The sequence below is a fragment of the Rhincodon typus genome, chromosome 28 (assembly GCF_021869965.1).
Source record: "Rhincodon typus isolate 14 chromosome 28, sRhiTyp1.1, whole genome shotgun sequence".
Taxonomy (NCBI): domain Eukaryota; kingdom Metazoa; phylum Chordata; class Chondrichthyes; order Orectolobiformes; family Rhincodontidae; genus Rhincodon; species Rhincodon typus.
The window spans coordinates 36,326,162-36,343,430 of record NC_063359.1 but is presented as its reverse complement, the minus strand read 5'-3'; the positions used below and the strand labels follow the sequence as shown (position 1 = coordinate 36,343,430).

The 17,269-nt window shown below is 41.9% G+C and overlaps 1 protein-coding gene across 1 annotated transcript in view; it reads left to right on the top strand.

The window, feature by feature from the left end:
* Positions 1-17,269, top strand: part of LOC109918901 (centrosome-associated protein 350-like) — a 148,180-nt gene that overhangs the window by 33,820 nt on the left and 97,091 nt on the right. Inside the window, exons 5-6 of the mRNA XM_048613401.1 lie at positions 5,357-5,494; positions 9,848-9,955. Coding sequence (XP_048469358.1) covers positions 5,357-5,494; positions 9,848-9,955 — 246 coding nt within the window. The remainder of the gene's footprint in view (positions 1-5,356; positions 5,495-9,847; positions 9,956-17,269) is intronic.

The window sequence follows — 17,269 nt, the reverse complement described above, 5'->3', positions numbered from 1 at the left end:
AAGGATGTTGTGAAACTAGAGAGGGTTCAGAAAAGATTTATGAGGATGTTGCCAGGGTTGGAGGGTTTGAGCTTTTGGGAGAGGATGAATAGGCTGGGGCTATTTTCCCTGGAGCGTCGGAGGCTAAGGGGTGACCTTATAGAGGTTTATAAAATCATGAGGGACATGGAGAGGGTAAATAGGCAAGATCTTTTCCCCAGGGTAGGGGAGTCCAAAGCTGGAGGGCATAGGTTTAAGGTGAGAGCAGAAAGATTTAAAAGGGACCTAAGGGGCAACATTTTCATGTAGAGGATGGTGCGTGTATGGAATGAGCTGCCAGGTGAAGTGGTGGAGGCTGGTATAATTACAACATTTCAAAGGTATCTGGATGGGTATATGAACAGGAAGGGTTTAGAGGGATATGGGCCAAATGCTGGCAAATGGGACTAGATTTATATAGGATATCTGCTTGGCATGGACAAATTGGACTGAAAGGTCTATTTCCATGCTGTATATCTCTATGACTCTATGATGGGTTCATCATAAAGTAACAAACCATGGTTTAGCAGGTGATACAAGCACCATAGTAATAATCTTACCAGACCATAGGGCTGCTCTTTTATTAGATAGAAGTAACTAGTGGTTGTTTAACCTAAGAGTCACCTTGCCTCTGGTAAGGCGAGAGGTTGAGAAGAAGAATCCTTCATGCTAACATCAGCTGGTGCAAAAAATGAACCCATGCTGCTGGAGTCAGGCCATATCCGAAACTCGCCAACCATCCAACTGAGCTAAACCAGACCTCCATCTGAAACACACTCAAGGATGGTAAATAAGCACTACCAGGGCTGGGCAATAAATGCCATTCTTGCCCATGATGCCCGTTCTGAAGAATAATCTTTCAATATGTCTGGAAGCCGCAAGGAAGCCCCCATTGAGAAGTGGCAAACTTATATAAAAGCTAGATGACCAGGAAATAAATGGAAGAGAAATGAGAAGACCCAATGAAATTCCATTCCTTTCCAAATGCTTCTTTTTTTAAAATGATGCTTTTGGCAGCTATTTTCTTTTGTACATAGTCCGAGCCTTCATTACAAGGATTCTGAAATAATAGGTGAACATTCGGAGGAATGTCATGAACAGAAGGAGTACATTTAGCATGTCGCATCATTCATTTAGATTATGACTGATTTTTGCTAGGTCCGTATACAATCCAGTTGATAGAGAGTATCTCTAATATTGGCATAAGATGCCATAAAATTGCAAAAAAAGTGGACGTCTTTTCCCCGTCCCCTTCTTCAATGTAACACAATGAATATCAAAATAAAATCTCTTTTCCTTTCACATTGAGTCATTGAATGACATGGCATGGATGGAGGTCATTCAGCTCATCATGTCTTTCCCTGAACTTTGGTAGCGTAATCTAACGCATGCTGAACTGAACAGACTTTCACAGTAACTTGCTCAAAACAAACAGGCATCGGCATATTCTTTTTAACAAGGTTTTGACATGAAGTTGGAGCTGAGGAGCCTTTTTCTACCCCTGAAGAGAATCCACTTCCTTAGGAGACACTCCTGTCCATGCTGCCCAATTAAGACTTGTCGCGCACTTTTCCCTCGCCGCTCCGTCTGACCTGTGGCCTCTGGTGTGTGTTGTAAGAGATGTCTGAAGCCAGAACTTTGTTCTTCGCTTGTTGTTTACCTCAAAAATGTATAAAAATCTGGGGTGGAAACCAGCCTGTGATCCCTCTTATAGTACTAGACTAAGGCTCACAAAGATTTAATGGTGAAGGATGACAAAAGGGATGTCTCAGTCAAAGTGGCATGCCTTTGAGTAACAAGAAAGGTTTATTACATAGTAAGGTGTCAAGTTACAGTACAGTAAGATTGGATGATTACGTTAAAAACCAATACTGTATCGTCTACAAGATAGACCTCGTTCCGAGTTCCATGATTACAGACTACAAAACCCAACAGCAGACTGACTAGTGCCACCCGGAGGCAGTCATGTATATCCATTGAGAGGGCTCTTGTGCAGAGGTAGTGCTCCTACTTCTGAGCCAGGAGGTCCAGGTTGAAGTCTCACCTGCCCTGGATGTGTGTCACAACATGTCTGAACAGCTTGATGAAAAGTAACTGTACAGTTGTGAGCGGGACTACACCGAATGTTTAGTATTAACCCTTTCAGGCCAACGACCTTGTACAACAAGGTGAAATACATGTTTGTGTTGCTGCTGCCTCTCAGGTATGAATGTCAATCCTGAATAGTAGGGATGCCAAGTTTACTGTCATGATTTACAACCATTGATTGGAGGGTTTGATGGATAGCCAATCAAGGTTTGTTCTGCTTCTTGTGTGTGTTCTGAGACAAATGTACAGCCCCAAGATCAGGCTTTAGGTAATGCAGTGTTCAACACAAATGTGACATTCTTGTTGAAAATCCAAGGAGAAGCAAACTAGGGTTTTCGAGAATGTGTTAAACCCGCTCAGGCTCCCAGTTAGGAGATGTACTTGGAAGGATTGCAAATCAGGTAATAGCTCTGTCTCAGCCGAGCTCTCCCAAAAGCTGTGGGCTCCTGCTGGTAACAAGGGATCAGTGAGTTAGTCATTTGGTGCTGGAGAACAATTGTAATGCCCCACCCTTTCTCATGGCTTCATGGTAGAGTTCCCACCTTCGAGTCAGAAGCTGAAGTGTTGGAACTCCCTGCAATTGGAGACTGGAACACCAGCTCGGAATTCCAGGACCACGTTTATTATCTAGACATCTGTCTGAGGATGAAGTTAGCTACAGGGCAAACTCTCTTCTCTCCTCGTGTGTCCATGCACACGCTCATGAATGAATGTACACAGAGATGTATAATAATAACAGAGACATCCCTGACTGCAGGATGTGACTGCATTGAAGGTGTACCCCTGAGAACTGTTTAGTCAATAATTACTGCAGAGTGAGTTCCATTTCCCTGTTGCTTCTGGTTCCCATGTACTGGTATGTCTCCTGCACATCTATGGAGCTGGTATTGTATTTTGTGTACAGAAAGTATACATCATCAGTAGAAGACATTAGTTTTAAAAGATCTTGATTCATTTTATACTGCTGCTCCAGGCAACTAAGCTATTAGTTTAACTTAACCATGAATTTCAAAATGTACTTCATGGGTTGCAAAGTACTTGGGATATATTGCGTTTCTGAGAGATGCTAGAGAAATGCAAGTTCTTTTTAATCCAACATGTAGATCAACAGAACTGCCTATTAAGTACAGGAACATTGCCTTTTTCCACTTCATTGCTCTCTGTTTTCCCTTGTTCGCATCTTGCCTCCACCCCTAATGTTAGCTGAATGACTCCTGCAGAAAAATGGAAATGGTGACTTTCTGTGGGTGGGATGTAGTCCCAGACTCCAGTCTTCTAACATCAAAATGATTTCATAATACCAATTTCTTAAATGCTTTTGGAAGGGAAATCTAGCAGCACTTTCTTTTAAAGTGTTTCTCTCCAGAGATCTATTGCTGTGCCCTCTCTTTTCTGTGCTTAATCTTCACTGTCCATGTTTTTCAGTTTATATCCCTCATGGCATGAGAAATAAGAATCAACTACAACTGACATTCTAACCTGATAATTTTATTAATATTAAGACAAAGCCGTTTTCCAGTTCAAGATGACATACAGTCTTATTCTAAGGAATGTAACTTGGATTTTAGAATGATCAAATTTTTTGTTCTGGGATTACCTTGTTGGCTCTCTTTGCAAGGATCTGCTCATCTGCCCTATCTTTGGAAAGTTCATCCTTTCCTCAAAGTGTAGCCTATGAAAGCGCTAAACACAATGTCCCAGATTTTGCAATTGGAATGGCAGTAAAGCTGTCAATGTTTGATGTTATTAAGGATTAAATCAGGACCAACTTTCTGATAAATGTGGAAAATGAGGATTTTCTTACACTGCTCCTCCAGTTTTACTGCGCTGGTGTTTTGGCAAGACCCTTGAAATATACATGGAGCTGCTGTAATGAGCATTGGAAAAAATGAGTTTGTCCATTCAACAATAAATGAATTATTAATCAAATAGTCAATCTTGATGATTGCTAAGTACTTCCTCTAGCTCTGAAAATTAACTTTCAGAAATGTGGGATTTTAAATGTTTTTAAAGATTTTAATTAAGTAGTGAAATTACTTATTAACTTTTAGTATCATTTAACACTGTCTTAATCTCAACTGTTTCTGTTTTTTATCTGTCCCTTTTGTGGAATACATTTATAATATTATTGTCATTTTGGAATTTATATTTAATAGTAGATGTAAATGGGCTTTTGGTTTTAGTTCTGTGAAGTTGATTTCACTTTTTAAAGAGGTCAGAAGGTAATCTTTGAACAGTATGTTTAAGCATCATTTCCAAGAAAGCATGTGACTTAAGCTAAATGACTAGATAAATTGCCTGTGGGGTTAATTGATGAAATGTTTACAAAATCGAACTTTTATCACAAACAGACAGACCAGGATCGATGATTTTGTGTCAGTTGAGAAGAGCAGTTTCATATCAGCAGAGGGCAGTTTAAATTTTGGCAGTCCAGTCTTTTCAGACCTGGAAAGAAATCTTAAAATTATTTCAGTAGTTTAAGTAGAGAGAGCTTTTCATATAGTTCAGTTAGGAAAAAGTCAGTGAAGCAGTCAGTATCTGTGTATCTCTGGGAGAGACAGGAAGGAAGAGAATCATGTATGGTGAATGTATAGAAAGTTACCAAAAGTAAATGCTTGCAACCTCATCCATCAAGTAAGAAATTAATGAGTTGAGATGGGAGTTTATTATTCACTGGGATTGATAATATGTAAAGGATGGGTGGCTCAGGGACACAGTGGCTATCAATGCTGCTTCCTAGCCCCAGGAACCTGGGTTCGATTCTAGCCTGTAAGTTTGCATATTCTTCCTGTATCTGTGTGGATTTCTGCTGCGTGCTTTGATTTCTTTCAAGTAATTATTACAAGTCCACATTGTGAAGTTCGAAATTCTCCAAAACTCCACACCAGTAGACTGTCTGGTTTGCTGATGATCTTTGTCATATTATCTTACTGTGTTTTCCTTTGCCTGCCTGTTTGCCTGTTTATCTGTCACCAGACAGTAATAATCCCAATAAACATTCCCTGTGATGCCCCAGTCACATGGTTAGTGTATTTTTTGGTCTGTTTCATTGCTCCTCCTATTGTATTTACTTCCACCCTTTCTTTTCAATCAATACATTCCAGGTTGTAGCAACTCATCGATTTTACAAAAATAAAGTCTCCCCATCTCCCTTCCAGTTCCTTTGGCTTCTGGGTGCTGAGTCACCTGACAGTGTAAACAGGTTCTGTTCTATCAGATCTAACTGCTGAGCAATTCTGATTTCTTCCAGGTTTCAATGCCATTGAGTTGGCGTCTGACAAGAAATTCTCAAAACCCCAGGCGTTTGGAGAGGCTGTTTCAGTGAACTCTCAGTCCAGTCGGCGAGCAGTGATGCGAGGCAGAGATTGGGGACAACAACAAAATGCAGGTTTGAGACAAATCAGATTATTCCCATTGATCACAATTGTGCCATTGCCCGTTCCCTCAGGGGGGTTGTATTGTTAACATTAGACCATTAACCTGGAGACTAAGGTAATGTTTTGGGGACCCAAGTTCAAATCCTGTCATGGCAGATCGTGAAACTTGAATTCAAGAAAAAAAGTTTAGAATTAAGATTCTAACAACGTTGATTGCTGGGGGCAAAATCCCATCTGGGTCATTAATGTCCTTTAAAGAAGGAAATTAATGAACAGAAAATATGTTTTAGGGAGAAGTCTTCTAGTGCAGTGGTAGTGTCCCTACCTCTCAGTAAGGTAAGGCTTGGATTCAAATCCTGCCTGTTCCAGAGGTGTATTGTAACTTCTCAGAAATATCTGAATGTTTTAGGGAAGGAAACTGCGGGCCTGCATGTGACTCCAGACTCAATGTGGTTGACTCGGGTAGTTAGGGATGGGCAATAAATGCTGGCCTCGCCAGTGGTGCTCGCATTTTCATGAATGAATTATATTTAAAAATGGACAGAGATGGGGTGAGAAATTTGAGAGATTCTGTGCACAGTGTACAAACTAATGCTCGTGTATGCATAGAGTGCCAACATTATACATCATCAGATATACACAGAATGACAGGATTGATACAGCACCATGGAGACCACTTGGTTTATCATATCTGCACTGGCTATCAACAAGCAACTTATTATCACCATTGCCCAGCCTTCTCCCTGTGACCCTACACATTGTTCCTTTACAGATAACAGTCTAGTTCTGCTTTGAATGCCTAGTTGAACCTGCCTCCTCCAACTGTTTGGCAGTGCATTCCACACCCTAATCCCTCACTGTGGGAATTTTTTTTTCTCATATCACTGTTGATTTTTACTAATTACTTTAAATCCGTGGTTTCTTATACTCGATTTTTTTTTATGAGTGAGAGCTGCTTTTCCTGACCTACTCTGTCCAGAAGATGGAAAAGTATTGAAATAAAGGGTGCGGGCTGCACGGTGGCTCAGTGGTTAGCACTGCTGCCTCACAGCGTCTGGGACCCGGGTTTGATTCCACCCTCAGGTGACTGTCTGTGTGGAGTTTGCATGTTCTCCCCGTGTCTGTGTGGGTTTCCTCCAGGTACTCCCGTTTCCTCCCACCGTCCAAAGATGTGCAGGCTAGGTAAATTGGCCATGCTAGATTGCCCGTAGTGTAGATTGGGTGGGTTGTGGGGGTGTGTGTCTGGGTGGGATGCTCTGGGGGCCTGTGTGGACTTGTTGGGCCGAGGGGCCTGTTTCCACACTGCAGGGATTCTCTCTCTAAAAAATAATCTTTTCGCGTACTGAGGAGATGAATAACAGCATCATAACCTTTGTCCTGCTCATAGTTTTTATTACATTTCCCAGTGGATTTATACTGGATATGAGCTCAAGAACTGAAATGGGACTCAGTGAGTCACACCCAGCTTGGTTGCTATCCAGCTGGCTTGGGAGCAGATGTTGACCATTGAGCCCTTCGAACCTGCTCCACCATTCAATCAGAACATGGCGATCTGATTTCTCTACATTTCTGCCTACTCCTGACTAATCTTTCACCCACTTCCTTATCAAGAGTCTATCCCTCTCCGCCTTGAAAAATGTTGAAGACTCTACTTTCACCACCTTTCGAGAGAAAGAATTTCAAAGATTCTCATGCCTCCGTGATGAAGAAATTCCTTCTTGTCTTTGCCTTAGTGTCTTATTTTTAAACGGTGATCCGTGGTTTGAGAATCTCTCACAAAAAGAGCCCTCCTTTCCACAGGTACCTGGTCAAGACCCCTCACGATTTTGTACATTTCCATTAAACTGCCTCCTACTCTTCTAAAATTCAGGAGATACAAGCCCTAGCATTTCTGATCTTTGGTCATAAGGCAACTCACCCATTCCAGGTATTAGTCTGATAAACCTTCTCTGTACTATTTGCGATGTATTCACATACTTCTTAAATAAGGAAACCTGCATCGTACACAGTTCTCCAGATGTTTAGAATACTGTGTAAAATTCTGGTCGCCCTTCTATAGGAAAGATGTTGTTAAACTTGAGAGGGTGCAGAAAAGATTTCCAAGGACGTTACCAGGACAGAAGGGTTTGAGCGATAGGGAGACGTTAAACAGGCTGGGGCTTTTTCCCCTGGAGTGCTGGAGACTGAGGGGTGACCTTATAAGGGTTTATAAAACCATGAGGGGCATGGATAGAGTGAATAGCCAAAGTCTTTTTCTGAGAATGTATGAATCCAAAATTAGAGAACGTAGGTTTAAGCTGAGAGGGGAAAGATTTAAAAAGTACCTGAGGGGTAACTTTTTCATGCAGAGGGTGGTGCGTGTATGGAATGAGCTGCCAGAGGAAGTGGTGGAGGCTGGTACAATTATAACATTTAAAAAGCATCTGGATGGGTATATAAATTGGAAGGGTTTAGAGGGATGGGGTCAAAAGCTGGCAAACGGGATTAGGTCACATTGGGATGTCTAATTAGTGCGGATGAGTTGGACCAAAGGGTCTGTTTCTGTGCTTTATAACTCCGACTCTGTGTGGTCTCACCTGTAAATAAAGCATCTGTAAATAAATACCTCCCTATTATTGGATTCAATTTTCCTCGCAATTAACAATTCTTTTAGCTTTCCTAATGACTTGCTGCAGCTGAAAATCTAAACATTTGCAATTCATACACAAGAATATCCAGATATATTTGTGTCCTGGAGCTCTGCAATCTCTCACCATTTAGATAATATGCTTCCATTTTATTCTTCCTGCCAAAATGGACAATTTCACATTTCCTACATTATACTCCATTTGCCAGAACTTTGCCTACTCACTTAACCGGCCATATCTTTTGATAGCCTCTTTCACAACTTTCTTTCCTACCTACTTTTTGTCATCAGCTAATTTAGCAACCGTACTATCCATCCCTTTGTCCAAGCCACTTGTTTAAATTTGAGGCCCCAGAGAACAAATCACATGGCTATGAATTGGAGTTGGATAGGCCAGATAGTGGATGAGGAGGGTGAATTTCCTAGGATGGGTTTTTAACAGCAATTAGTAATGTCATGGTCACATTTATTGAGATGAGCTTTTAATTGCAGAATTATTATTGGAATTAAAATTCTATTAGCTGCCAGGGTGGGATTGAACCCTGACACAAAGCACGAATTTTATGGATTTACTAGTCCAATGGATGTTGTCACTCTGCCTCAATTTAGCATTCGTGCCCTCTCATGTGTCTTACACTGCAACAGTGACTTAACAGAAAAGTACTAAATTAGTTTGAAATCACATTGGGAAGTCCTGATGCCATGAAAGGCACCACATAATTGTACATCTTACTGTCCTTCCTTAGATTTTTGTTTCGATTTTCACAATCTATAGGAGAAGCTGAAGGCTCTTGTGGTGTAATAGTCGTCTCCTTGTCTCTGAGCCTGAAGGCCCAAGTTCAAATTCCCACTGACTCCAGAGGTGTGTTGTAACGATCCAAACAAGTTGATCAAAAATGTTTGTTATGGGAAACTGAGAGGTTAAAGTGGTCTTTGTTCTGGACTGGAGTAGACACAGGTTGAACAGTTTCCCACTCGTCCAGTGAAGAAGCTCTGCTCCAGCAGGAAACATCATGGATATTGGGTGGACTGCTGTGATGAGAAAGAGGAGTATAGTGTAGGGATAATGGTACAGCTTTGCTTGACCCCAGTTCTCACACACACATTGAGTCTGCGGTGAATCCATTGCTAGCATTTTGCTGCGGGCGGGGGAGGTGCAGAATATTACTCCCAGATCTGATTCAGCACTGAAATGATGTCTCATGCATGCATTTCCAGTATGAGTAGGAATTTCCCATGCCACTAGCCTACAAACACTGGGCAATCTCATACTCACGTACAAATTAAGAACAGAGTAGGTCAAGACCAAAACTGCCCACTCAGTTATTGAGTTGTGGTCTCACCAAAGCCCTATGAATTTGACTCAGGACATCCTTATTTGTACATTGTTTTGTTTAATATTTTCTGTTTGCAATAAAGAGTAACTTTCCATTAGCTGCCTCAATCACTTGCTGATAGCCAGCTCGCATCAGCCAGGCCAGTTGAGGTTGGGAATTGAATGTTGGGATTGCATGCTGAGCAACACGCTGCTTATACAACATAGCTCTTAATAGCAAACTCATTTAGTGAAGGCACCCCAGTGATGCTGACCTATTTTATCTTTCTCTAGCTATGCATCTGAGCAAATTGCTGCTCATTTGATTGTACAGGACTGGTGTTACATCGCCACTTTTTATCAATGCAGTACAATCCATTTGTTATGCTGATACATCAGTCATCTTTGAATCTTCCATTTCAGAGGAGAGAAGAAACTACCTGAAAACCTCCATTAAGAACTGGGAGACAAATCTCCAAGCTCAAAGCCTCTCCAAGCCACCAAGTCCAAAGAGAACTGTGAAAGATGAAGGTAAATGACTGAAAATCTGTATGAATTAGTCTGAGCCACTGCAGGAAATTTTATCCTTTCACAATACAGGCAATACAGTTCTGCTCTATGGATCGGAGACAAAAGGCCAACTATGTAGATGTTATCTATGGTTCAGTGAGTAATGCTGAAACTTCTGAGTCAGAAGATTGTGGGTTGAAATCCTGCTCCAAAGCTGCTAACACAAAGTCTGGGTCATTACTCCTGGCACTACACTGAGGAGATATCACTTTTTAGTTCATTTATGGTATGTGGGTGTCATTGGTTGTCCAGCATTTTTTGCCCATTCCTAACTGCTGGGAAGTGAAATTTAGCGGTGTTGTTGCTGAGAAGTGATAGTTTAGTGGTGTTGTTGCTGCGATGTGATAGTTTAGCAGTGTTGTTGCTGAGAAGTGATAGTTTAGTGGTGTTGTTGCTGCGATGTGATCGTTTAGCGGTGTTGTTGCTGAGAAGTGATAGTTTAGCGGTGTTGTTGCTGCGATGTGATAGTTTAGCGGTGTTGTTGCTGAGAAGTGATAGTTTAGTGGTGTTGTTGCTGCGAAGTGATAGTTTAGCAGTGTTGTTGCTGAGAAGGGATAGCTTAGCGGTGTTGTTGCTTAAGCTAGGGCTTGGGTTCAAATCCCATGAAACCAGATGATGGAATTTGAATTCAATAAAACAAAATGTGGAATTAATAATGGTGAGCCTGAAGACAATATTGATTGTTTTTTAAAAACCCATTTGGTTTGATTCCTTTTAGGGAAGGAAATTGCTAGCCTACTTGTGCCTCTGGTCTCACAGCAACATGATTGACTATTATTACAGAAAGGCAATAAACGCTGGCCCAGCCAGTGATACTAACGTTCCATGAGTGAATGCGAAAATATGTTGATGAGACACTTTCTTGAGCCACGTGTGCTATAGGTGCACCTGCAGTGCTGTTTGGGAGGGAGTTCCAGGATTTTGACCCTGTGGCAGTGAGGGCGGTGATAAAGCTCCCAGTCAGGATAGTGTGTGTCTTAGCATCTGCTGCTAGGCAGTAGAGGTCACAAGTTTGGAAGGTAGGACATTGGAAGCACTGCCTTCAAGATGCAACATTAAACAAAGGCCCCACATTCCTTTCAGATCACTCTGAGAAATCCCATTGATGAAGAACAGAGGCAATCTGCTCCATGCCCTGGCCTATCACGAAAAACGAAAATGACCATCATCACATGTTACTGTTTGTGGGAGCATGCTTTGTGCAAATTGGCTCCCATGTTTCCTACTCAACCCAGTGATTATACTTGAACTTTAACTCAAAGTGCTTTCGGCTGGACTGTAATAGTGAAAGGCACTACGTAAATGCATTTCTGTCTTTAGACGATTGCAACATCAACAGGCTCTTGAAATGCAGTTTAACTGTTTTAACCTTATGCAGACGTAATAGACCAATTGCTCCCTTCCCGCACATCAGTTTTATAATGTGTTTTCTCATCTTTAAATGATCAAAATCCCACATCAGTAATCCCTTTTCAGCGAGCAGGCTGTGCTGAAGCTTTGAACAAGATGTTGGCTAGGTACCAGTGTACTGCCTCGGGATTTACTGCAATGTGGTTTTATCATTAGGATCCCACACCTGCATAGTGTGGAGAGCCAAGCATCAAAATATTGTTTACATACTGTAAACATTTAATGAAAGAAGTTTTGTGAAAAGATAGTTTGATGTTTCTAACTTTCCTAATGCAATGAGTGTAATCAGAGGGGCAAACAGCATCTGATTTAATCTGAGATTTGGATTTTATAATGCTACATAATAGTAATTAGAGCTTGACATCTGACAGTAAAATATGTTTTCAATAGCTAAATAGTTCTTTAAATAGCAAAATATTTTTAAAATAGCTAAATAAGATACAAAACATTTGCTGATTTGACGACAAGAAATATGATATTGGTTGAAACCTGTCAAATTGATTTCAACTTGCTTAGAAAGTCAAATATCAAGGGCAAAGGTCACTGTCAGTGTATCTTTGAAACTGTGTCAGTGGCTCAGAGAGTGATTGACCTGTGCAGACCAGGAAATTCCAAGGTTCTGTCTCCAGTCTACACTGAGTTCCATGTGTGTTGGGATTAAGAGAAGGGAAAATTGGCGAGTGTTCCTCATCCTGAATGTGATCCAGCAACTTCCCACTGGATGACTATGTGAAAGAACCAAATGTGGGCAGGACTGGTGTTTCTCACGAACTCCAGGCATTCCAGTAACCAATTGTTCAGAGCATACTGCAAGAACAGGAGCCGACTATTTCTCTGCTTCACTCCTGTTCTGTCATTTACTGTGATCTAAGTCCACCTGCCCGCTAATCCTCTATATCGCTTTGGTTGATAGAAATTTATCTTCCCATGTTTAAAATTAACAATTGATCCTGTATCAGCCGCCATTTACAGAGAAGACTGATGATGCTGACATATTCATAAGTGCCTCTTGAGTGAGGTTCTACTGGGCAGTACATCAGCCATAGTGAGGATCTTTGTCTTACTCCTCGCTCGTCCTTACTCCTCCTCGACTGCCTTAATTATGAGGCTAAGTCTACACTGGGGCATCCTTGGAGAAGGAGCACGCCAGTACACTTGAGGCCTTCCATCATCAGAACGTACATGCACTGTTGTATAAATCAGTTGTACAAAAGGATTAACTTGGAAGCATTGGAACAGCTCCACACATTGATTAATAAATGGCTCTTACTGCAAGGCACTAGCCAGCTCTAGTTTGTCAGTTGTTAGTTAGTTCTACAGTCAACAGCCATACAGCACAAATCTGGTCACTATCTCTTTTCAAGAGTTAATGTAGAATTAATGGGTCACCAGACCCAAAACGTTAACTCTGTTTTTTTCTTCACAGATGCTGCCAGACCTGCTGAGCTTTTCTGGCAACTTTGTGTTGTTAAACTAATATAACCTGTTACCTTATTATTATTTAATAAATTACTTCTTGTTACTCAAGTATGTGTCCCTACTGCTGATGACTTATTAGTGGTCAATCCTGTGATGAAAGATGTGTAATATATGAATTATATTTTGGGATTTGGATTTCAAAATAGAGACAGATGGATGGGGATCTGTTCTGTGAAGGCTTTTTAAAAAAAAATGATAGAGTCAATTTGGAACAATGACCTAAATACATCAGTTCTAAGGAAGCAGTGACTGCAGGGGCGTGCCTAGAACCCCTGTTGTATCAATGGATAAAATGCTTATACTACTGGGTTTATGACAGACTGAGTAAACACATAATGCAATTAGTTTCATTTTGATGTCAGAGCAGAACCATGTTTTTCTATTCAGTTGAGGAGAATGAGTTACCTCAGTAGAAGTGGTTTCTAGTGTATGAGGATTCCAAGGCAGGAGAGCCAGGAAAGATCCTGCTTTGCTCCTGTGGATTCTGACTTTCTTTTAGCCATATAACTTTGTCGGGGTGAAAGGAAAGGAGGAGTTGCAGCTTGGCTACTTCACAAGTTTATCTGGAAAGGGAGAGCCGGGTCTTCAGGTTCCTAAAACGGTGTGGGTATTTTTTTCACATTTGTTAAACACTGCCCACACCGTGCCCCCCCCACCCCACCATTAGGATGAGGAGTAACGTGATTGTTTATTCAGGTCTTGCATGGAATGTTTAGCCCTCCTCGAGTTTAAAATTGGTAAGTTGCTTGAAGTTTTGCTTTCCACCAGGACTTTGTAAGTCTTCCTCCCAGATTTACATGTTGCCAGATTGGAAGGCAAGAATCATTTTGCCACACTTTTTAAAATTTTCATTTTTCACCAGGTTTTGAGTCAGGGGTCGGGAACCTGTTGCCCATCATTTTGGGGTCTCAATTCCACGCTAAATCTGTTTCACCAACATGGTGCTGTTTTAATATCCAAGTCCACTGGAGGTGAGCTCGGTGATCCATTAGGGGCACCATATGCTGCTCAGAGGCTCAAAGTGGCTCTGTAGGGTAATGCTCAGAGGCAGACAGCAACCACATCTGGACCTGCCACTGGCTGGCACCATTGGAGCAGGCAGGAGAACAGAGGGCAGCTCCACAGCGCACGCAAGTGGCCAAATGGTTCATTACAAGGTATTGCCTTTTGCCGCCAGTTGAGCACCTCATGTTAAACATAGGTTGGGAATCCTATATCTGAAATCCTGGGAGCTAACTGGTTTTTGACCAAAGGATATTTTTGGTTTTTAGATACACTGGTGAGATCGAGTATACTTTATAAGAGATAACAAGGTGTAGAGCTGGATGAACACAGCAGGCCAAGCAGCATCAGAGGAACAGCAAAGCTGACATTTCGGGTCTGGACCCTTCTTCAGAAAATGTGTCAGTGCTCTAGTCCTATATACTTTATAAGTCTATTTGAATGGACTGAAAAGGAATAGATTTATTTCCAGAGGGCCTGAGCTAAGGGTCTGTTTGGGTCCATTTTCAAAAGACCTTCGGTTTTTCAGCTCTTTTCAGATTGCGGATAAAGGGTACTTGATCCATAGCCCTACTATTGTTTTAAAATTCCCCTGGCACTTTAGTCCAGCAGTGACACCATTTTATTGTGGCCCACCCTGCTGCCAACAGGTTTGCACTAAACCTGCCCCCTCGCTGTCCCCACTCAATGCTTTGGAAATTTTCTTCTGTCCCTCTTCGGCTCGTGAACAAGTTCTAGGGTGAACTCAGTGGACAGTTGATTGGAGGTGATTGGCTGCTCCATCTCCATGCTCACCTTGAAAATTGCAGCGTGTTACATGCTAGAGCGCTGACATACCTTCCTGAAGTGATATTGTCAAATTGCACAGCTCCTGATAAGGGCCCTTGGATATATCAGCCTCTCCTGTTCAAACCTCTCCAAGACTTAAATCCTTCCTTTCTCCGTAACTTTCTCCAATTCTCCAACCCTCCAACATCTCTGCTTGGCCTTTTTGTGGAGTGTGTCCCATCCCGCCATTGGTGGACGTGTCTTCAACAACCAAGGCCCAAGGTTCTGGAAAGGCCTCCCTCTGACACTTCACCTCTCTTCCTTGCTTTCCTCTCTTTAATGTGATTCTTAAAACCGGTCTCTGACCAAGCTTTTAGTCACCTGCTGTCATATCATCCAACGTAGCTGAGAGAAGGGTGATTTTCTGGTTGCCAAGTGTCTTGGGATTGTTTTGTAACATTAAAGGCACCATACAAATGCAATTTAGTATTGGTACAGTTTTATATGTCTTTAGATGCAAAGCTTGGAGTATGGATCTACTGCTGGATCTGGGGCTGATACAGGAAGAGGAAGTCACAGTGTAGTAGCAATCCAGAGCCTCAGGCTAATATTCTGGAGACACGGGTTCAAATCCCACTGTTGCAGATGATTGAAATTAGAGTTAAGTAATATCTGGAATTAAAAGCTAATCTAATGATGTCCCTTATCAATTGCTGATTACAATCCTCTCTGGTTCATTAATTCCCTTTAGGGAAGGAAATCTGCCAACCTTGCCTGGTCTGGCACACATATGACTCCAGACTCACAGCAAGGTGGTTGACTCTTAACTGCCCCTTGAAATAGTTTAGAAAGCCACTTGCTACAGGGCAATGAGGGATAGGTAACAAATATAAACACCTACATCCCAGAGAGGAATATTTAAAGGAAACCGGTAATACAAACAGAGAGAGAGAAAAAGACAACATAAATGGATGCCATTCTGCACAGATGACAGCCCCTGACGCAGTGTTGGGTCCCTACTGTGGAAAATATGCACAAAAATGCAATTGTTGACTGTTGCTCAGTACAGTTTAGCTGCAGCCTTGTGTGAGAGACTCCATTTCTCCAGACAGGTCGAAACAGAGAAAATGGGGAACGTTAATCTTCGAACTTAATGTATTGATTGGCAGGCACGGAGCATTATAAGAGCCTTTTGTGTATTCCAGCCTTACTGTGCTGCTTTGAAATGCATTAAAATTATTTCCTCAAACAGATTGCCGCGTGAGAAAAAAGAGATTGCCTGGCTTTCCCTCGGTGACTGGGCAGTGAAGCTGTGACACAAGTGGCATTTATCATTGTAACTGCCACTGTCAAAGAGTTTTTATTGACCATTTGTTTCTGTCAGGCATGATGTCAGAGCAGTGTTGCTCAGAGATGAATGGCAGTTCAAAGATCACATTGCCAGGGCCGCAGGGTTTAATGGGAATAATCATAGTTTTAGTTTACGTTTTAGTTTTTGCACTCACATGGCAGCATTGTTCGAGTTTCCACCTTCTGAGCCTGTCCATTTATTTTACTTTGATGTTTTATTCAAGTATCAGTTTGATGAGGAAACCCCAAAGTCACCTTCATTTTCCCTCACTCTCAGGCTTCCTCTGAAGGGTGAGACACTATTAATGCCTCCCCTTTCTGCCTCCATCAGTGCTTATGTCCCTGTGGCTTCAACTTCATCAATTTCAGCCACTTTCACCATGGTATGTCCTTTGCATTCTCTCATAACCTAAGACTAGCTTCTCATCCTACTGTTATGACTATCCATTGTTGTTGTGTTAGCTGGGGGTCACCAGGGTAAGGCCCTCACCTCTCTGATTCACATAATTTCTGGTCCACAGGACCTGATCACAAGTCACCCTCAGGATGCAGGACTGAGAGCGTGCTGCACTGTTGGATATGCCACATTTCCTGATGAGATGTTAAACTGGCTGGAGAGGGTTCAGAAGAGATTTACCAGGATGTTGCCGGGTATGGAAGGTTAGAGTTATAAAGAAAGGCTGGACAGAATTGTTTTCACTGGATCGTAGAAGGTTGAGAGGTGACATTATAGAAGTTTATCAAATAACGAGGGGTAGAGATAGAGTTAATGGTAGTTGTCTTTTCCCTAGGATGGGGGATTTCAAGACTAAGGGGCACATCTTTAAGGTGAGAGGAGAGAGAGTTAAAAAAGATATGAGGGGCAAATTTTTTACACAGAGGGTGGTTCGCGTGTGGAATGACCTTCCGGAGGAAGTGATGGATGTGGGCACAGTTACAGCTTTTAAAAGACACTTGGATAAGTATGTGAATAGGAAAGGTTTGGAGGGATATGGGCCAACATCAGGCAGGTGGGACTAGTTTAGTTTGGGATTATGTTCAGTATGGGCTGGTTGGACTAAAGGGTCTGTTACCATGCTGTATGACTCTATGAAGCTCTGGATGCTGCCTTGGATGGATGTAAAGGATGGCAATGCATTATTTGGAAGAGGGGTAGCTGAATTATTCTGGCCACTATCTAGCCCCAAATTTGTATCACATGTTCTAGGTTGTCTGATCATTATCAGATGCTTGTAGGAGCTAACTGTATGTGAATTGGCTTCTGCA